General features: G+C 43.9%; 1 protein-coding gene across 2 annotated transcripts in view; it reads right to left on the bottom strand.

The window, feature by feature from the left end:
• Positions 1 to 22,724, bottom strand: part of LOC141135314 (general transcription factor IIH subunit 2) — an 84,607-nt gene that overhangs the window by 5,704 nt on the left and 56,179 nt on the right. Inside the window, exon 14 of one of the 2 annotated variants that reach the window (XM_073624421.1) lies at positions 6,955 to 6,997. In XM_073624421.1, the coding sequence (XP_073480522.1) occupies positions 6,955 to 6,997 (43 nt within the window). Of the gene's footprint in view, positions 1 to 6,954; positions 7,058 to 22,724 lie in introns of both variants that reach the window. The other variant, XM_073624420.1, reaches the window with a different exon arrangement.

The following is a 22,724-nucleotide window of genomic DNA, read 5'->3' on the forward strand; positions in this document are numbered from 1 at the left end:
TCTGGACATGAAAACGTCAGGAACAGTCCACCACTGGATCATGGGGGAGCGCCGTTTCCCACTGGAGTGGAGGATTGGGCAAGTATACAGCTTTCTAGTTACCTCTTGTCAAAAAAAAAAAAAGTTAACCCATACAGTGGTGCTGTGCATTAAAGCGGTATTAAGTAGGGGTGCAACGGATCTTCAGCGATCCGTGATCCGAACAGTTCACCCTGTTCGGATCGGTACACATGCGTTCCCCGGAGCGCGCCGCTGCCTCGGGCTTAGGAAAGGCCGCGGCTTCAGCCTAGCTCTGGCCATCTTGGCGCTCGCTGAAGTCATCACCCCTTAACCCCCTCATTGTGGATCTGATCTGTCTGGTTTGGCGGCCAGCTTCTATTGGGAGATGTGGATATTATTACAGTGGGGAAGATGTGGATATTAGTGGGGGAGATGTGGATATGATTACAGTGGGGAGATGTGGATATTAGTGGGGGAGATGATGTGGATATTACAGTGGGGGAGATGATGTGGATATTACAGTGGGGGAGATGATGTGGATATTACAGTGGGGGAGATGATGTGGATATTACAGTGGGGGAGATGATGTGGATATTACAGTGGGGGAGATGATGTGGATATTACAGTGGGGGAGATGTGGATATTACAGTGGAGGAGATGTGGACATTACAATGGGGAGATGTGGACATTACAATGGGGAGATGTGGACATTACAATGGGGAGATGTGGACATTACAATGGGGAGATGTGGACATTACAATGGGGAGATGTGGATATTAGTGGGGGAGATGTGGATATTACAGTGGGGGAGATGATGTGGATATTACAGTGGGGGGGGGGGGTGATGTGGATATTACAGTGGGGGAGATGTGGACATTACAGTGGAGGAGATGTGGACATTACAGTGGAGGAGATGTGGACATTACAGTGGGGGAGATGTGGATATTACAGTGTGGAGATGTGGATATTACAGTGGGGGAGGTGTGGATATTGCAGTGGGGGAGATTGTGGATATTACAGCAGTGGGGGAGATTGTGGATATTACAGCAGTGGGGGAGATTGTGGATATTACAGCAGTGGGGGAGATTGTGGATATTACAGCAGTGGGGGAGATGTGGATATTACAGCAGTGGGGGAGATGTGGATATTACAGCAGTGGGGGAGATGTGGATATTACAGCAGTGGGGGAGATGTGGATATTACAGCAGTGGGGGAGATGTGGATATTACAGCAGTGGGGGAGATGTGGATATTACAGCAGTGGGGGAGATGTGGATATTACAGCAGTGGGGGAGATTGTGGATATTACAGTGGGGAGATTGTGGATATTACAATGGGGAGATTTTTTTTTGTTGATCCGAAAATGATCCGAACCGTGACTCCTGATCTGAGGAACGATCCGAACCATGAGTTTTTTGATCCATTGCACCCTTAGTATTAAGCCCAAGATTAAACATATTGCATTTTACCAATTCTTGGATGTGATGGCTGCATTCGTTTTCTTTTTAGGCTTTTTATTTTCACCTGCTAATCCTGCCAGTAAAGCTGGCCATTCTTGGATTAAAATTCAGCCAGTTAAGCAGGGACCAGTCAAATTTCGATCTGTATATGGCTGTACAGAAGTCAATCTACCAATCAACTTCTGTACAACCACCCTGTCAGGTTTTCCCCATTTGATCAGTGCTACAGGCCAATTGTGCCTGTTAACACTTGTAAACTTAGAAGCCCTACGCTTTTTTTTTTTTTTGAGTATAGTCAGGCATTTTTGATCTCACAGACTTTAATGGCAAACACCAGTAATTGCACCAATAATGCGTTTTTCAGCCTGAGGAATTTCTCTTCTCCTTGCCCAGTCCAGGAAACAAACTCCTGAAGCTTGATACACACGTAAAAACGCTTGAAAAAAACACGTCAAGAATAACAGGAATACTTTCAGGAGAATGTAGCACTCCTGATCCTTTACAGCTGCTGGATACATGTGGTCAGTCTCTGGGTGGAGACCAAACCTGATTTAAGCCAGCCAAGCCTGCAGTCTCATGCTTGTGATAGCTTGTGTACATTTTCAAGCTCTCTGTCTGTACTGCTGTTTGGATTCCCATTTATGAGCTTGAATTGGATACGGACTATTCTCTGAAATTTGCCTGCTTTGTACTGTCATTGAACCACTCTGCCTGTCTGCCAACCGCAAGTACCTGTTTGCGTTGCTCAGTTCACACCTGCCCGGTGTCGTGGCCAGGCACTATAGCATTGTGTATAAGTCCTGGGGGCAACCGAGTACTGGCAGACCTGCTTGCCTTAAGGGAGAGGGTGCTCCTATAGGTGAAGAACATAGAAGCTAGCTACAGTGTCTGGCCACCTGCGTTAGGAGTAAGCCTGACAAATGCACTCTGCTCACATGTGAATACAGGGTTATTTGCTCCCTTTTTGTCTGTTCAATATACCATTAAAAGCATTTTGATATATCTATTTTATAAATGCAAAATAAATGTAATCTTGTCAGAAATTATGTGCATGTGTGTTAGCGTTTGGAAATCATTATATATATACACACACACACACACACATACATATATATATATATATATATATATATATATACACACACACACACACACACACACACGTCACTTTATTAGGTACACCTTGCTAGTATTAGGTTGGACCCCCTTTTGCCTTCAGAACTGCTTTAATTCTTCGTGGCATAGATTTAACAAGGTGTTGGAAACATTCCTCAGAGATTTTGGTCCATATTGACACGATAGCATCACGCAGTTGCTGCAGATTTGTTGGCTGCACATCTATAATGTGAATCTCCCGTTCCACATCCCAAAGGTGCTCCATCGGATTGAGATCTGATGACTGTGGCGGCCATTGGAGTACAGTGAACTTATCGTCATGTTCAAGAAACTAGTTTGAGATGATTTGAGCTTTGTGATATGGTGTATTATCCTGCTGGAAGTAGCCATCAGAAGATGGGTAAACTTCAGTCATAAAGGGATGGACATGGCCAGCAACAATACTCAGGCAGGCCTTGGCATTTAAACGATGCTCAGTTGGTTTTAGGGGGCCCAAAGTGTGCCAAGAAAATATCCCCCACACCATTACACCACCACCAGCCTGAACTGTTGATACAAGGCAGGATAGATCCATGCTTTTATGTTGTTTACACCAAATTTTAACTCTACCATCTGAATGTCGCAGCTGGTCAGAGCAGGCAACCTTTTTTACAATGTTCTATTGTCCAATTTTGGTGAGCCTCTGCAAATTGTAGCCCCAGTTTCCTGTTCTTAGCTGACTGGAGTGGCACCTGGTGTGATCTTCTGCTGCTGTAGCCCATCTGCTTCAAGGTTTAAAGTGTTGCGCATTCAGAGATGGTATTCTGCATACCTTGGTTGTAATGAGGGGTATTTACTGTTGCCTTTCTATCATCTCAAGCCAGTCTGCCCATTCTCCTCTGACAGGACTTTTTCTAATGTCCTGCAAGCGCACTCTGGCTTTCACACTGGAGATGCAGGGGAGGCATTTTTCAGGTGCTATTTTTAGCCCGAAAGCACCTGAAAAATGCCCCAGTGTGAAAGGGCTCTAAATGATTGCTATGAACATGTTTACCACAGTGTAGCATCCCCTCTTCTTTTAAGAACACTCTGTAAACATCTGGGATCTGAGGAGACCAGTTGCTGGAGTTTCGGGAGAGGAATGATGTCCCATTTAAGCCTGATATAGTATTCTAACTGCTTAACAGTCCTGGGTCTTTTGTCATATTTTTCATTTCAAGATGCACCAAGTAAAGTGGGGACGGGAAGTATTCAGACCCCCTTAAATTTTTCACTCTTTGTTATATTGCAGCCATTTGCTAAAATCATTTAAGTTCATTTTTTTCCTCATTAATGTACACATAGCACCCCATATTGACAGAAAAACACAGAATTGTTGACATTTTTGCAGATTTATTAAAAAAAAAAAAAACTGAATTATCACATGGTCCTAAGTATTCAGACCCTTTGCTGTGACACTCATATATTTAACTCAGGTGCTGTCCATTTCTTCTGATCATCCTTGAGATGGTTCTACACCTTTATTTGAGTCCAGCTATGTTTGATTATACTGATTGGACTTGATTAGGAAAGCCACACACCTGTCTATATAAGACCTTACAGCTCACAGTGCATGTCAGAGCAAATGAGAATCATGAGGTCAAAGGAACTGCCTGAAGAGCTCAGAGACAGAATTGTGGCAAGGCACAGATCTGGTCAAGGTTACAAAAAAATTTCTGCTGCACTTAAGGTTCCTAAGAGCACAGTGGCATCCATAATCCTTAAATGGAAGACGTTTGGGATGACCAGAACCCTTCCTAGAGCTGGCCGTCCGGCCAAACTGAGCTATCGGGGGAGAAGAGCCTTGGTGAGAGAGGTAAAGAAGAATCCAAAGATCACTGTGGCTGAGCTCCAGAGATGCAGTCGGGAGATGGGAGAAAGTTGTAGAAAGTCAACCATCACAGCAGCCCTGCACCAGTCGGGGCTTTATGGCAGAGTGGCCCGACGGAAGCCTCTCCTCAGTGCAAGACACATGAAAGCCGGCATGGAGTTTGCTAAAAAACACCTGAAGGACTCCAAGATGGTGAGAAATAGGATTAGAACCATCTCAAGGATGATCAGAAGAAATGGACAGCACCTGAGTTAAATATATGAGTGTCACAGCAAAGGGTCTGAATGCTTAGGACCATGTGATATTTCAGTTTTTCTTTTTTAATAAATCTGCAAAAATGTCAACAATTCTGTGTTTTTCTGTCAATATGGGGTGCTGTGTGTACATTAATGAGGAAAAAAAATGAACTTAAATGATTTTAGCAAATGGCTGCAATATAACAAAGAGTGAAAAATTTAAGGGGGTCTGAATACTTTCCTTCCCCACTGTATTTTCAATTGATCAAAGGTCTGTACTGCAGGCAGGCCAGGTAAGCACCCAGACTCTTCTACTACAAAGCAATGCTGTTGTCAGATGCAGTATGTGACTTAGCATTGTCCTGCTGAAAAATGCAAGACCTTCCCTGAAAATACATTGTCTGGATGGGAGCATATGCTTCACTAAAACCTGGATATATCTTTCAGCATTGATGATGCCTTTCCAGATGTGCAAGCTGCTCATTCCATTCGCACTAATGCACCCCCATACCATCAGAGATGCAGGCTTTCGAACTGAGCGCCGATAACCTGGAAGGTCCCTCTTCTCTTTAGTCTTGTGGACGCAGTGCCCATGGTTGCCAAAAAGAATGTAAAATTTTAGTTTGTCAAAACACAGAACAGTTTTACACTTCACAACAGACCGTTTTAAATGAGCTTTGGCCCAGAGAAAATAGTGGCGTTTCTGGATCATGTTCAGATAGATTCTTCTTTTCACGATAGAGCTTTACCTTGCTTTTTTTGAAGACACAGCGAACTGTGTTCACAGACAGTGATTTTTGGAAGTATTCCTGAGCCCATGCAGTGATGTCCATCACAATATCATGTCTGTTTTTAAAGGACTGCCATCTGAGGGCCCGAATATCACAGGGATCCAACATTGCGTTTCGGCTGTGTCTTTTGCACACAGAGATTTCTCCAGATTGTCTGAATTTTTTGACGTTATGTACTGTAGATGATATATTTAAAGCAAGTGCAATTTTAAGTTGGGGAACAATATTCTGACGTTATTGCACATTTTTTAGACACAGCTTTTCACAGATTGGTGAACCTCTGCCCATCTTTACTTCTGAGACACTCTGACTCTCCAATATGCTCTTTTTACCCCAGTTATATTACTGACCTGTTGCCAATTAACCTATTTAATTGCAAAATGTTCTTCCAGCACTTACTTTGCCAGGTTTTTGTTGCCCCGTCTTAACTTTCTTGAGACGTGTTGCTGCCATCAATTTCAAAATTACCTTATTTTTTTCTTAAAATTGCACATTTTCTCAGTTTAAACATTTAATATGTTTTCTATTTTCCACTGTGAATAAAATTTTATTGCAATCTGTTTTTGTGAATTTTACACAGCGTCCCAACTTTTTTGGAATTGGGGTTGTACATTATACTCAAGATTTGTCACAGTCCTAATTTCTAAAGGCCTTTTCGTTGAGGTGCTAGACCTTAAAATAGACACATTACCAAATCTGTCTATTGCTAATACAGTATGTTGCTGAATATAGCTTTGTTTAATGTTTATGTACCCCTTCTGCTCAACTGCTTGAATTGATATTGACCCAAGCCCGGAGACATCAGATAACCACGCTATATTTTTGGGAGACTTTAACACCATACTTTATTGTATCCATGGATAGACCCCTTTGTCAAGGTAGGCCTAATGGATAATTTGTGAACTGTATTAATTGTTATGACCCTCAAGATGAGTGGAGATAGATGCATCTGGATATCAAAACATTTTCTTGCCACTCTGGCACCCACAATTCCCTTGTATAGCAGTGATGGGCAATGCTATGCCACCGACAGTCAGATCTGAACCAGACATACTAAATTATGTTCCCGTGCCCTCCGCTGTACATTATAAAATATGAGTGAAGAGAAAAACAATGTGCACCATTCCTTCTCTCAGTGACCAAAAACAAAAACTGGTACTGTATTGTAATTTTTGTACTTGTGTACTTCGTTTACTATTATTGTTTACATAACTTGTAAAATTCAATAAAAAGCATATTAAAAATAAAGAGACAAAACCAGCCAGGATACCGGTTTTCTATCCTGTATTGGAGGATGCTACTTACATAAAAATGAACAAATAAAATTATGCTACTAGAGCACATGGAAGCTTCAACTGCGCTAAACTGCAACCATCTTGACAGGTTACCTTTGAGAAAACTACAGCATCTTAAAAACACTTCTCTGACATCAGCCAGAAAAAACACAAAACTACCAAAGCGTATATAATAATTTTTTTAATATGTGGAAAAAAAATAACTTACTTCTCCCCTTCATATTCTGCAGTGGGAACCTCTCTGAAAGCATCTAATGGAAAAAGATGGTGGTAGGACCGTGCTAAGTGCGGAGCAGACACTAAAGTAAGGCCTAACAGGAAAAGAGAGGATTTATAAAAGCAGCAAAACAAACAAAAAAAAAACACTATCTTGGAGCAGAGTACAGGACACAGGTTGAATACTCCTGGGTTATAAGCTGCCTACCTTTTGTGATTCTCACTGCACCAAATTGGCCCAGAAGAGCCTGTACACAGACATACTCACATTTTAAGGACAGGGCCCCTGGAACAGGCCAGACCTGCTGTCCCAAGGCCCCTTGTACCATCCTGCTTCTCAGTCACTGGCTTTAAATGCCATGGCTGTTGAAACCCAGGTTTTGAAGGACAGGTGTATTAGTGCGACGTGCTGTGTGATGTATGACAAAGACTAAGCCCTGAATGGTGCAAATTTTACCAGCAAGTATGAAAATGTAAACACTCAATAGGTGAATAAAGTCCAACACAATTCCCAATTCCCATATAGTTTTAATCGTAAAAACAAATACTACTTGGCAGAACCGGTCTTATCTTTCTAAGTTGCTTGTCCCTGTATAGGTCTAGGCTCCCCCCGTCACAGTGGCCATCCCACAGCATCCTGCAACTTACTACATGCATTGCACAAAGTGCCAAAATGCAGGATCTAGTGCCCAAAGCAATTTTACAGGTGGGGGATCCCCGCGGCATGGGATCCATGTATGGCTCCCTAGTCTTTACCATGTTCGCAGAGAGTGGGGTAGAATTATAAGGGAGGCACCCTAGGGTCATGTCCTCAAAAGCTTTGCCAGTGTCCAAGCACTTGAAGGTACACGCCTATAACCCAGGGCCTATGAAAATTCAGCCTGCATCCTTTACTGTACAATTAGGATATAACAAATATCAGCAGAGAAATCTATCCAGGCTGATCCATTCATCCCCTTAGCCAAAAGAAAACCCGAGGAAGGCTTAGGAATATACAAACATTCCCCAGTATGACCACAAATGGATAGATTGGCCTTGGGTTTTTGTACGGCTGTAGATCCATTTAACAGTGACTGCACTCTGTTTCATTAAATAAAACTGTAACAAAGGCAAATTCACAAATACACTTCTAAAACTCAATATATTTTATCTACAGTACAAATAATTGGATTTTTCTACAGCTTACCTGTAAAGTCCTTTTCTTGGCGTACATCATGGGACAAGGAGCAGCCATAGTAATGAATATGTATTATACGCCACCTATAGGTGAATAGACACTGGTAGATCAATCAAACAGGAAGTCCTCCCCTATTTAACCCCTCCTACACAGGAAGTACCTCAGTTTTGTAGAAAATCAATGAATATCCCAAAAAAGATGGGAGGGACCTCTGTGTCCCGTGATGTACTCCAAGAAAAGGATTTTACAGGTAAGCTGTAGGAAAAATCCAATTTTCTTTATCGTACATCATGAGACACAGAGCGGCCATAGTAATGAGGTGGGATGTGGGATGTCCTAAAGCAATGCCCTTGAGGGGAGGGAGACCCAATCACAGAAACTGCTGTGACGGAATGTAATGAACATAATGATAATCAAAAAAATGCCTATTTTCTTATGTGTATACATGTTTCTATGCAACTCCTTACTTATTATATAGTAAACAGCTCAGCTCTGCTTGTGAACTAAAGATGGCGACTAGCCCCTACTGCCCCCGCATTGGAGGTATGAGGAAGTAAGGAGAAGAGCCAGCAACAACCAAGCCTCAGCATCAAGTTTCTGCATTCCTCTTGTATTTCAGCCAATGAGATGTGCCTTTTGGACTGACCACATTTACATAGTAATGACTTATGCTCTATTGTTCTTTGTGTATGAAACATTGGGCACTGCCCTGCAATAAACAGAGATGTGGAAGTAATCGAACTAAGCAGACGTGTCAGAGTGGTTGCTTCCGGCGTGCACGCACATCTTCACTTTATAATTAGGACCAGCAGCAGATATCTAATTTGAACCATCACAATTGGCGCCCATATCGTGGGGCTCCAGGCTTCAATCGAAGGGAGACCGCGATCGAGGGATTGATAGGCTGATCGGGACAGACCAAGAGGGCTTGCGCAACCCTGAAAGTACGGTAGGTACATTTATACTTACCACTGTACGACTTGTTTCTGTCGGGTCTGGTCACCGGTCTTGTTGGCTCCCGGAGATCGTTCAGAGGCAGGTAACCTTTATTCCTCGCCTGGGGCTGTTTAACGAACCTGCCACTGGATTTCTACTGGCTGTGTATTATTTGTTCCGTGTCTGTCATCCTGAAGGATTGTGACTCAGCAGACTGAAAGTACAGTTGCAATTGAGTGTCCTGACTCAGGTGAGCTGTTGGCCCCTGAGAAGATGGAACCTTGCAACAAACGTCTACGGACGGGTTACTCGGGGGTTGACAGTGTAGGAGACCTCTGAGGGTTTAGCTCAGCTGCTGAGGCTTCACAGTGCAAGGGGCGACAGGGGTAATGTTATGTACTGTCCGAAATGTGTATGTGGATTAATGTTTGGTATACATGAGGATGGCTGGAGCTTACATATAGACAGGAACAGCCAGGAGAGTGCGATGGACAGGGAGAGATGTCTGTTAGGTTTTTTTCCTCGCAGCTCCACCAGCCCCACCCTCTTGAATTTCTGTGTAAAACAGAGAGCAGGAAAGGAGGGGTATTAACCTATTAGTTGTCCGCTCTCCCCCTCAAGCTGTCAGCCGAGACTGCAGCGAAGGAACAGAATAGGGTAACACAGCTTGGCTACGAGTTGGGAGGCCCAGAGGGGGGGGGGGGAATGGGTCAGAAGACAACTAAGCTGGAGAAGGGAATGCTAGCATGTGATATTGTTAAGAGGAGAGAAGGTGCTGAAGCAGTTAACAGGTTGTTCAAAGTAGCGAAAGTCTGTGCATTGAAAGACAGTGTTGCCAGACTGCAACCGAAGGAGTAGCGTACGCTGATAAGGGAACAGAGAGGAATTCTGTGTGATAAGGGCTTGCTGGATGTGGCGGAGGCTTGGTACAGAACGGCAAAGGCATTGCACAAAAAGGGTTGGATGGAGGAAACCAAAAAGATGACGATTGTATGTATGTGTACCACAAAGTTGATAATGTATCTGAACCACCGCCCCATCATAGAACCTGGAACAAAGGAGGGGAGGGACAACCCTGCCCTCTGCCTAACGCCCACTCCCTTCTCACCACCCCAGCCCAAGCACAACCCACTGTGACAACTTCCTGTGGCAGCCATCTTAGTGCACCTAGGCCTTCACTTCCTGCTCAACCCAGTGCACTTCTGACTGGCAGCCATCTTAGTGCACCCAGGCCTTCAGTTCCTGCCGGCGGCCATCTTGGTACACCCGGAAGGCCCAACCACGGCCTATACCCAGTTCTCCCTGTTTTAGGATAGTTCCTACCACACACCTATTTTCCCCATAGGGAAGCGCCACATTCACAGGCCGGAAATATTAATGATGAAGAAGCGTCCGAGTGGGAAGACCAACAGCAGGCAGCAAGGCCACCCGCTGATTTAACCCCCAATCTGGCTCCGTACTCACAGACTCTTATGAACCCTCTTATCAACAAGTATTATGTAGCACCAGGAGTTACTCCACTGACCAACAACTTCTGCAGAACATGCACTATCTGCGCCAAATGTAACCCAGGACGCACAGAAAAGGCACCGCAAAAGCACCTGGCAAAAGCCCTATACCCCTTCCAGAGGATACAAATTGATCACATCCAAATGCCAAAAAGTGGCAGATTCAAATACACCCTAGTGGTGGTGGACATGACTGCCAGGACCACAGCTAAGAAACTACTGCGTGAGATAGTATGTAAATTTGGGGTCCCAGAGGAGATAAGAGAGCGATCAGGGCCCATTCTTCACTGCAACCCTTACAAAAGAGATTTGGGCAGCACTAGGGGTTCAGTTGGCTCTACACACCCCATACCACCCTCAAAGTAGCGGGAAGGTAGAAAGGATGAATGGGACTCTAAAAAACAGGATGTTAAAGATGGCCCAAGAGACTAACCTGAGTTGGCCAGACAGTTTGCCCATTGCCCTGTTCAGTGTCAGACACACCCCCCGGGGGAAACATGCCCTATCCCCTTATGAAATTTAGTTTGGTTCAGCTCCCAGACTTGGCTGTTACTTTCCACAACAGTTACAGTTGCAATCTGATGTGTTGACTAATTATGTAACTGCATTATCACGAGAATTAACCAGAATGCATGCCCAGGTGTTTTCTTCCATTCCAGATCCTGAATTAGATACAGGAACACACCAACTACTGCCTGGAGATTGGGTGCTGGTAAAGTAGTTTGTGAGGAGGCACTCCCCTGATCCAAGATATGATGGTCCATTTCAAGTTTTGCTGACCACAACCACCTCAGTCAAACTGGCCGGGAAGAACACCTGAATACATGCTTCCCACTGCAAGAAAGCTTCAATCCCTGAGGGCAAGATCCCGCCCACTTCATAATGACCATGCTGCATATCCTTTTTCTGTTTGGTCTAGGAGGGACCCAGGAGGTGGCCCTCATAAAAAAAAAAAATAACAACATAATTACATTTTGGTATAACTTCAGGCACACATGTTTCCACCTTTACCTTTGATTACTGTGACATAGTACCTTGTCCATTTGACCCATATGTGTACATAGATGCCATAGGGGTCCCAAGGGGGGTCCCTGATGAATTTAAAGCCAGGGACCAGGTAAAAGCTGTTTTTTTTTTTTTTTTAATTTTCTTTTTTTCCTCAGCTCCCTCTCCTCGGTGGTTCTCTAACATTTTGTGACCCCTCTATCCTTTTATAACCCCTCCCTCCCCTCTCCTCTCCTCCCTCCTAATCTCCCTTATGATAAAGTGCAAACTGTCCCTTCCATACACCATGTCTATTTAAATAACAGATATATTATGTGTTCTTATTTCTTTCTTCTGACTCTTATTTGCCACTTCCCTTCGTCCTCTCCACTCCCCCCTTATTTTCCCGATAATATCCACCTAGTCTTTGAGTATGATCTGCTCTCCCTAATTATTCCCTTTAAGGGGGACATCCCATTTTATATAACCAGGGCTTCCACATCATTAAGAATTTGTACAGGTTCCTCCGTCTAACGAATACCACTTTTTCCCCTCCATACTGTAGCATCCATCACTTTAGTCCATTCTTCTGATGTCGGGGGTCTCACTGATTGCCAGTTCTGAGCTATTATCTTTCGAGCTTGGAATAAACATCTTATTACTGCAATTTTACTATTTTTGGGCACGCTATTTTCCTCTATTTTCCCCAACAGACATATAGCACCATTCAGGTCTATCTTAAGCCCAAAGGTACGATTAATATCCTCCAATATCTCTGTCCAGTACCTGAATAGTTTTGGGCACCTCCACATCATTTGAATCAAAACCCCTATTCCTTGACACCTTGGGCATTTGTCGTCAGCTCTATATCCATACCGAAAAAGCTTCTTTGGAGTGTAGTAAACTCTATGTAGCAAAAATAGTTGCGATATTTTCTGTGAAGGGGAGACTGACACCTGGGAGCTCAGGTCCAATATCCTTCTACATTGTTCTCCTGTTATTTTTTTCCCCCAGGTCCTCTTCCCACCCCTTCTTATTTTTAGCCATCCTTTCCCCGTTAATGGTTTTACTACATATCTGTTCATATATCTCTGATATTAAGCCTTTGGAGGATCCTGTCATAGCTATTTTTTGTATAAGAGGTACTTTACACCATTTCACCCATTGTGTTTTAAAGTAGGCATTCAATGCGTGTCTAATTTGAAGATACCGGTAGAATGATTGGTTTGGGATTCTGTACTCACCCCTCAACTCCTCAAATGATTTCAACGTACTCCCTTCATATAGTTGCACGAGTTTTCTGATACCACAAACCTCCCACTCATTTATTTTACCCAAGGGGATCAAATCTGGAAATTGCTTGTTGTCCCAAATTGGGTTATATTCTGTTAACCCCCTGTATCCCATTGCTACCCTGGCTGCCTGCCATACTTTTGTTATTAGTTTTAATGTGGGGCATCCAGCGAGTAGGGAGTCCGCTTCCAGAGCTTCCACCAAACTGCTATGCAAGGCTCCCTGCAGCATCATTCGTGCATTTTTATTACTCTCCCCTGGTATATTACATCCCCTGAGATGCTGCAACTGGGCAGCCAAAAAATAACTGCACGGGTGTGGAACTGCCGCCCCTTCCTCTTTTATTGGTAGCTGCAAAAGTTGGTTTTGAGTCTTTGATCCCCATAATAACTGTCAACAACAATGTAGATTGTGTAGTCTGAAGAGATAGGGGATTGGCGCTGTTCACTGATAAAGACTGATGATAAATCAATACAAACTCCCAACAAAAGGAAAATATAACACCCCAATACTAAGTGGGTAAAAAGTGTAACACAATGTGAAATAAATATACGTGCTGAGAATGGTCAAAAAAAGTGCAGAGTACCCAAGAAAATTTTTTACAAAATAAAATTGGTAAATAAAACTCCAAGCATTACCAACGCAAATGACAAAAAGCTCAAGGAATGTGTATGTGTGTAATGAAAGATATAGGTGAGTCTACCTAAAAAGGGGACAAAACACCGTGTTCCCCACTGAAAATTAATATGTGTGCTAGTGAAGCTAAATCGCGTTAAAATGGTAAATATGAAAATATCTATAAACTAAAAAAGGAACAATCGGCATGTGGTGTACAAACAATCTTGGTGCACAAAAAAGTGAAAAAACCAAAAAGAAAAGAAAGTCCAAACAACCAGATAAATAGTTTCAAAAAATATATATAAAAAAAAAAAAAACTTTTTTATATGTCCGTGAATAAAAACAGTTCTAATGCAGCAGGCTGATGTATCTTCAAAGGTTGCGGGTAGATCTGTCCCAATGAGTATATGCTGTCCCGTGTAGAGTCCCCTCTAGTGCCCCCACTCACCAGAGTGCCCAACCCCTGCAGGGGTAATGAGCATGTAGATGATCCGATGATCCAAGCGGTTGGTGTCCCCTCACCACCTAATTTCCACCCGTGTCACCCGATCACTTTCAAAAGGCATCCATCCGGAACAGTTACCATGTGCAGGGAGAAGAGAAGAGCCTCATAGTGTGATTCCGAATAGTATTTATTAAACTCAAATAAACAACAAAAAAATGAATAAAATAAAAGACTCAAGAGTTAAAAAACATGTAACGCTCTGCCGGCCGGCTCCACGTGAGAAGCCGCTCACACTGCACTGTCTGCGGCTTCTCACGTGGAGCCGGCCGGCAGAGCGTTACATGTTTTTTAACTCTTGAGTCTTTTATTTTATTCATTTTTTTGTTGTTTATTTGAGTTTAATAAATACTATTCGGAATCACACTATGAGGCTCTTCTCTTCTCCCTGCACATGGTAACTGTTCCGGATGGATGCCTTTTGAAAGTGATCGGGTGACACGGGTGGAAATTAGGTGGTGAGGGGACACCAACCGCTTGGATCATCGGATCATCTACATGCTCATTACCCCTGCAGGGGTTGGGCACTCTGGTGAGTGGGGGCACTAGAGGGGACTCTACACGGGACAGCATATACTCATTGGGACAGATCTACCCGCAACCTTTGAAGATACATCAGCCTGCTGCATTAGAACTGTTTTTATTCACGGACATATAAAAAAGTTTTTTTTTTTTTTTTTTTATATATATTTTTTGAAACTATTTATCTGGTTGTTTGGACTTTCTTTTCTTTTTGGTTTTTTCACTTTTTTGTGCACCAAGATTGTTTGTACACCACATGCCGATTGTTCCTTTTTTAGTTTATAGATATTTTCATATTTACCATTTTAACGCGATTTAGCTTCACTAGCACACATATTAATTTTCAGTGGGGAACACGGTGTTTTGTCCCCTTTTTAGGTAGACTCACCTATATCTTTCATTACACACATACACATTCCTTGAGCTTTTTGTCATTTGCGTTGGTAATGCTTGGAGTTTTATTTACCAATTTTATTTTGTAAAAAATTTTTTTGGGTACTCTGCACTTTTTTTGACCATTCTCAGCACGTATATTTATTTCACATTGTGTTACACTTTTTACCCACTTAGTATTGGGGTGTTATATTTTCCTTTTGTTAGGAGTTTGTATTGATTTATCATCAGTCTTTATCAGTGAACAGCGCCAATCCCCTATCTCTTCAGACTACATAATTATCGGATCGCACCTTTGGTGCTTTCCTATTTAGAGGGGCTGCAGTTCGGTCACTGGCCTGTCCTAAGCGCGGAACACCATTACATATATAACAATGTAGATTGGATTAACTATATATACTATAACCAACAGAGATTTGTGAATTATACCAGAGATGCCCTCCAGTGAATTGCTGACCAGTTAGCCCCCACTTCCTACATGACATTCCAGAACCGGATGGCCTTAGACATGGTGTTAGCTGAGAAAGGAGGTGTCTGTAAAATGATAGAAGAAATGGGAACCTGTTGCACCTACATTCCTGATAATACTGGCCCAAATGGTAAGGTTACTCTAGCTATAAAGAAATGAGAAGATCTGTCATTGGAGTTGAAGAAGAAGTCAGGTATTGCAGACCCATGGGATCAATATTTTAGCTGGATGAGTGGGTGGCAAAAGGTGCTCGCCCAGATAGGGGTAACGGTATTAATAATCCTGGTTCTTTTAGCCCTGATTGTATGCTGTATTCTACCTTTTGTAAAGAAGTTAAATGAGCAAGGCTGTAGACAACAGCACACCTACATTTCTCCACCAAGAAGAGGAGGACCCCCTAATGATGGAAAAGGGCAAACCCTTCACCCCTCTACAGTCACTCCCTGTCCATAATCTCACAATCCTACAGGGTTATAGGCATAGATAGCACCTGACTACCCTTCTCTAGCTGTATCGAGGAGGGTAGTGAACTAGTTGCTGCCCGTCTCTATATAAAGCCTAAAAGAGTCGCTGAGGAGAATGGGCCAGGTGAGTAGGACCTTTAGGATGAGGGACAAAAGAAAATAGGCATTTTAGTGGGGACTGTGAAGGAATGTAATGAATATAATGATAATCATAACAATGATTATTTTCTAATGTGTATACATGTTTCTATGCAACTCCTTACTTCTATAGTAAACAGCTCAGCTCTGCTTGTGAACTAAAGATGGCGACTAGCCCCTACTGCCCCCGCATTGGAGGTATGAGGAAGTAAGGAGAAGAGCCAGCAACAACCAAGCCTCAGCATCAAGTTTCTGCATTCCTCTTGTATTTCAGCCAATGAGATGTGCCTTTTGGACTGACCACATTTACATAGTAATGACGTATGCTCTATTGTTCTTTGTGTATAAAACATCGGGCACCGCCATGCAATTAACAGAGAAGTAATCGAACTGAGCAGACGTGTCAGAGTGGTTGCTTCCGGCGTGCACACACATCTTCACTTTATAATTAGGAACAGCAACAGATATCTAATTTGAACCCGATTGAGGTTTTGAACCATCACACTGCCACCTGAGAAGGACTTATTCTGCCGCCCGTAACATACTGTGGCCAAAGCAGTATCCTCCGTGGCTTTGATATCCATCTGGTAAAATCCTTTGAATGTATGAACCAAAGACCATGTAGTGGCCTTAAAATTAGGGGTGCGCCGAATGGAAATTTTGGTGCCGAAACCGAAAATACAGGATGCCCTTAGCCGAAACTAAAAATGACAGTTTTTAAAAAATATATTTTTTTTTTATATAATTGTATTCTATTCCACATTTAATAACATCATCAATTTAATTAATAATATGAATTTATTGTTGGCCATTGCCACCTTTAGTGCAAGAAAAGCTCAAGAAAAATGCAGTCTGCAGTCTCTGACCATCTCTTGTATCATATGTCTGCAATCTCTTACTTAAACAAATTGTTAATAGTATTGGCAAAATTTCCATTTGGTTAACCTCTAGCAGACATGATACAGGAAAAGGTCAGAGACTGCAGACATGATAAAACAGATGGTCAGAGACTGCAGACCTAGTACAGGAGATGGTCAGAGACTGCAGAAATGGTACAAGAGATCAACGCAGCCTCACCAGTGCCCATCAGATGCAGCCCACGACATCCAGCCTGCCAGTGGCTGGTAGTGCGATCTCACTCTGTGTCACAGAGCTGGATCATAATCACTGGGCAGCCTCTGTAACAATATCCGGCACAATGATTCCCAGCATTGGATCAGTGTGCCGTCTGTCACAAGAGCCGGTCTAGGAGGCGGGACATTGTTATAGCGCTGCCCAGCGATTCAATCCAGCTCCGTGACACAGCATGAGATCGTACTACCAGGCACTGGTGAGGCTGCATGTGACACTTGCAAGAAGAGGAGGGGAGGAGGGAGGGAGGGGAGGAGGGAGGGAGGGAGGGGAGGAGGGAGGGAGGGGAGGAGGGAGGGAGGGAGGGGAGGAGGGAGGGAGGGGAGGAGGGAGGGAGGGAGGGAGGGGAGGAGGGAGGGAGGGAGGGGAGGACTCTGACAGGAGCGCACCAGGATGACACATATGCGGCACCCTGCGGGGCAGACCCCGTCACCTTTTTCGGATTCATTATCGGCATTTTTCTTTTCTTTCAGCTGCTTGCCGAAAACACAATTTTCGGCTGATATGTTTCGGCAGCCGAAGTTTCGGTGCACCACTAACAAACATATATCTTTATGCAAACATGTATAAACATGTATCTTTATGCAAACATGCTTTTAAGCAAAATGCATTCAAGCCAGTTTGCAAGCACGCCCCTGCTCAACTGCACCTGGCCCTATAAAAGTTTTGCAGGATTAGCCAAGCACATAGGCATCCAATGCAGCCTCTGTGCTGCTTCAAAACAGCTCCTGCAGACCAAATGCACGCTATTCTGGAGACACAACTCTTTAAAAGAGCAGTGATGGAGTGCGCATGCGCGCGGCGCCAAGATCGGTCATGCACTGACTGGACTCCGCTTACCTCCGGCCAGAAAAGCTATAAACTGAGCGATAGGGGACGATCGGACCGTCACCCGACCTACATCACGGCACTCGGGAGCGGAGGATGCAGCGGAGAGCGGCAGAGAATAATAATAACAACAGCTGCAATCCCCCCCCCAACAACTCAGAACAACCCAGGCTTCCAGGGCCCAGCAGCAGCCCTCCTCACCTAAAATGGCGCCAGGGAAAGGAGACACTGCACACGGCGGTACGCAGACACAGCGGCGGACCCCGCAGACCACAACAAAGCAAGGAGGGGGGAGCACAGATTATGGCAGCCCTCCAGCCCATCACCAGAACTTGGCAATTCAGCAGACGAACCGGGGAACCACAGAACAGGTTAGTCCCCAGACACAGCAGCGACCCCCCCAGTCCAAGATGGCGTCTGATGCAGGAGATACATCATATGGTGGAAGCCAGAAACAGCAGACAGAGATAACTTGCCCAGCAATTACTTTTCTGGCAGAAGTACACAGAGACCCCTTCTCATCCCAATCTGAGGAAGGGCCTTCCTCAGCACAAAGTGAGCACCCACAGCTGTCCCCCTTGTCGGGCTCCCTGGACAGACCTCTACTATTCACTGACTCCCCAGCCTCCTATACAGACAGGCAAATGGCAGAGATTGCTGAAATAGCCTTAAGCCAAAACAGTGTTGCTTGTTCACAACCACCTGCCCCTACAGCTGGATACTCAGGAGACACAGTTCTTCTCGCTAGATTTTCAGCACTTCTGCAACAGGATCTAAAGCATGCACCATAATCACTACAGGCATGAAAGATGATTTTCAAAACATAGGGGAGAGACTGGACACAATCGAATCCAAGATGGACGGGACAGTAAAGCGAGTGAACCAAAACTCTAAAATGATCACGTCCCTACAGGACCAATTGGACCAAGCAAACGCAAAAATCGAGGACTTAGAAAACAGGTCTAGGAGGTATAACTTCCGCGTGCGGGGCCTCCCAGAATCGGAAATGGACCTAGAAGAATCGATCCATACCTTAATGAAACAACTGATACCGGACATTTCTCCCCACCAGCTGGAACTAGACAGGGTGCATCGTGCCCTGACAGCCCCCAGATCGGATGCCTACCACGCAATGTGATAGTTAAGCCTCATTTCTTCCGCATCAAAAAAAAGATTATGCTAGAGGCAAGAAACCAAGGAGACATATATATCTCGGGACATCCCATCCAGATTTTTGCGGACAGCCCAGATAACGATCCAGAAAAGGAGAGCATTGAAGCCGCTTCTTAATCAACTCGTCACCCAGCAGATTAAATACAGGTGGTCGTTTCCATTTAGACTGTCATTCTCCTACAAAGGCAAATGCCATTCCTTTGCTACCTTCCAGACCGGTGAAGCTTTACTCCAGGATTTGGGCCTTATTTCATCAGAACCGCAAGAGACTGGTACCCAGATTGACGAGGGACGACCTATTTCCCCCATATGGTCCCAGGCTCCCAGCAGAGAAGATCAAGAGCCAGGAATTCTCCATCAGGCACCTGAACCCCGCCTAATGCAGTAGCTTAATAATTTGGTCCAAGAGACTGAGACCCTAATAGATGGTCAGCGATCACCTTTGAAAACCCAGAAACCTATATCTGGCTGTTCTTGTGATTCCTGTTCTACACGGACTTGAATGTAGACACTGTTTGAGGTTACAAGTCATGCTGAACATGTTTCCCTGGTGGGATGAAGGCTGCTGAGTGCGGCGTTATCCCTCTTTTTTCTCTATTTTTTTATGTGTTTTTGGGTTTTTACCTTTGTATTACGAATTTTTGATAGGGGGGGCAGGGGGAAGACAACAACGCCCGCCGCCCTCTCTGCTCCTCATTGTCTTTTTCACAATTTTACGGCGGGTGAATTCTGATCGTCCTTTCCTGACAATAGAAAATCAGAGCCGGAGGTGAGCCACATGCCACTTGAGGTAAACTTGTCTCCGCTGAGTGGGGGGAGACAACTTCACAACAACCACACAGGGGAATAGTACCCCTGCAGTCACACTGTGATGCGGTGTGTAGGTGCCATATTGGTGCCCTTTTTTTTTTACTTAGTTTTTGCATCTCTTTTTTCCTATTTTTTTGGATTTTCCTTTTTTCATGAGTCCCCACCTGTTAATACAATTAAACTTAATGCTTCATTATAAATGTTCCAATAATCCTAACTCTGTCTTTTTTCCTTTCCTTTATCCCACCTTTTCCCTGGATGCACTCCTACACCATGCAAGGGTCCAAGAGTATGATCCCGAAGACTCCCGACCAGACCTCTTGAAACATCTAAAATGTGAGTACAGCCTTCCAAACAACCACCCTGACCGGTAGAAATCAACCTACTTACACTATATTGACACATAATGCTCAGGGCTTGAACTCCCCAATAAAACGGACCAAGGCTTTTCAACAATACCACAAAATGGGAGCGGATATCCTGTTTATACAGGAGACACACTTTTCACAAACCTCAGCCCCAAAGTATCTCAATGCAAGATAGCCGACAGTTTATCTAACGGATAAAAAAAAGAGGAGTAGCTATATGTTTCGCCAAACGGGTCCCCTTTACTCCCACTAATGTGATAAGAGATAGGGAGGGCCGTTACATTATGGTCGCTGGTAAGATTGATGAGAGTGTGGTCACTTTCCTTTCCTACTACGCCCCCAATGTCGGACAGATAAACTTCTTTCAAACTATGCTTAATGTTATAATGCCCCACTTAGTGGGCCATGTGATGCTAGGTGGAGACAGCAACACCTCTCTTGACCAGATTTTAGATAAGTCAGACCCTCGAAAGACGACCCTGAAACATACCCCCAAACAAAGCAGTACATTAGCATGCTTATTACACAATTACGATCTTATCGATCTCTGGAGGGACGCCCATCCCATCTCGCGATTTCACGTTCTACTCACACGTCCATAAAACATATTCACGCATTGACCACCTCCTTACATTGTCTCCTCTGCTACTGTACATTTAATCGACTAAAATAATACCTATTGCATGGTCGGACCATTCCGCGGTTCAAGTTGTTTTAACAGACCTCTGGTCTAAGTCACGACAGTCGTCCTGGCGATTAAATGAGTCACTACTGAGTGATCCTATAAATTGCCAAAGAAGTAGAAAAAGCTATACAACAATATTTTCAAGACAACACCTCCTCGACCTCTTCCCCAGAGATGGTATGGGCAGCCCACAAGGCTACCATACGTGGCAAATTAATACAGTTAGCTACTAAGGTCAAAAGGGAACGCACACAAACCATCCAACAAGAGGAAGAGTTGCATAGACTCACGCGCGAACAAAAATCCAACCCAGACATGGTTCTTAGGAACAAGATTGATATAGCCAGAACAGCATTAAACTTGAGCCTCACTACAAAAGCAGAAAAATATGTAAGATGGGCTAAACATCGTTATAACACATTGGGAGATAAACCTAATAGATTACTGGCAAGAAAACGTAGTCCCAGACCATGCAATCCCGCGCTTCCCAAATTAAGATTACAGACTGGACAAGTGACACAAAACCCTCAGCTTATACTGCAGGAATTTTATACATTCTATTCTAAACTCTATGACTCTCCTAAAAACTTTAGCGAGAATAAGGTCGAAGAATTTCTGAAAGACATACCGCTCCCAACATTATCGAATGACCATACGGAGGTGATGGGAGCAGAGTTTACAGAGAATGAAATGGCGGCGGCTATAAAGTCCCTGAACCCGTCGAAGTCATCGGGCCCAGACGGATTTTCAGGCCACTATTACCGCAAATTTACATAAATTCTGGTTTCTCACCTTTGCTCTTTTTAAAACTCGTTAAGAAAAGGGTCCCCGTTACCACTTCACGAAAACAGGGCCTTCATACATGTTATCCCCAAGCCAAACAAAGACCACGGAGACTGCACGAACTACTGCCCCATATCGTTGATTAACGTCGATCTTAAAATATTGACAAAAATACTGACAATTCGCATGAACTTGTTCATATAGAAATACATTTACCCCGACCAGACAGGATTTGTTCCAAATAGACAGGCCCCGGATCAAACTAGACGCATCATTGATATCATTTCTGCTTTGAACTCGAGCTGGGATGGAGGGGGCCGGAGAGGGGCATTATTGGTCTCATTAGACCTACACAAGGCATTTGATTCACTATCCTGGAACTACCTTTTCTTTATTCTAAGAAAATATGGGTTCGGATCGCATTTCCTGACCACACTTAAAATAATCTATAGTGACCCTACAGCAAATCTTGTAGTTAAGGGCTACCAATCCCAAAACATAAACATACTCAGAGGAACCAGACAGGGGTGCCCCTTGTCCCCCTTATTATTTATTCTGGTTTTAGAGACGCTGGCCATCAAAATTCGAGAACATCAGAATATACTGGGAGTGAGATGCGGTGATCGTGAACACAAGTGCGCACTGTTCGCGGATGATATTCTACTACTCCTTTCCTCTCCGGTCACCTCCTTGCCCAGCCTGCAGGTAGTATTGAGACACTTCACAGAATTTTCAGGACTCAAAGTAAATCACTCTAAATCTCAGGCGCTTAGTGTCTCTCTACAGACACACATAGTTCAAGCCCTGCAACAATCTTTTCCATTTAAATGGCAGAAGGAGACCTTGCCGTACTTGGGCATCCACCTGACTCCCACTCTTACAACACTGTATAGACATAATTATCCCCCACTATTTAAGAAAATACTAGAAGATCTCAAAAAATGGTCACATAACCCTCAGTCATGGCTTGGTAGGCTGTA

Source organism: Aquarana catesbeiana, linkage group LG01 (assembly GCF_042186555.1).
Source record: "Aquarana catesbeiana isolate 2022-GZ linkage group LG01, ASM4218655v1, whole genome shotgun sequence".
NCBI classification, from domain to species: Eukaryota; Metazoa; Chordata; class Amphibia; order Anura; family Ranidae; genus Aquarana; species Aquarana catesbeiana.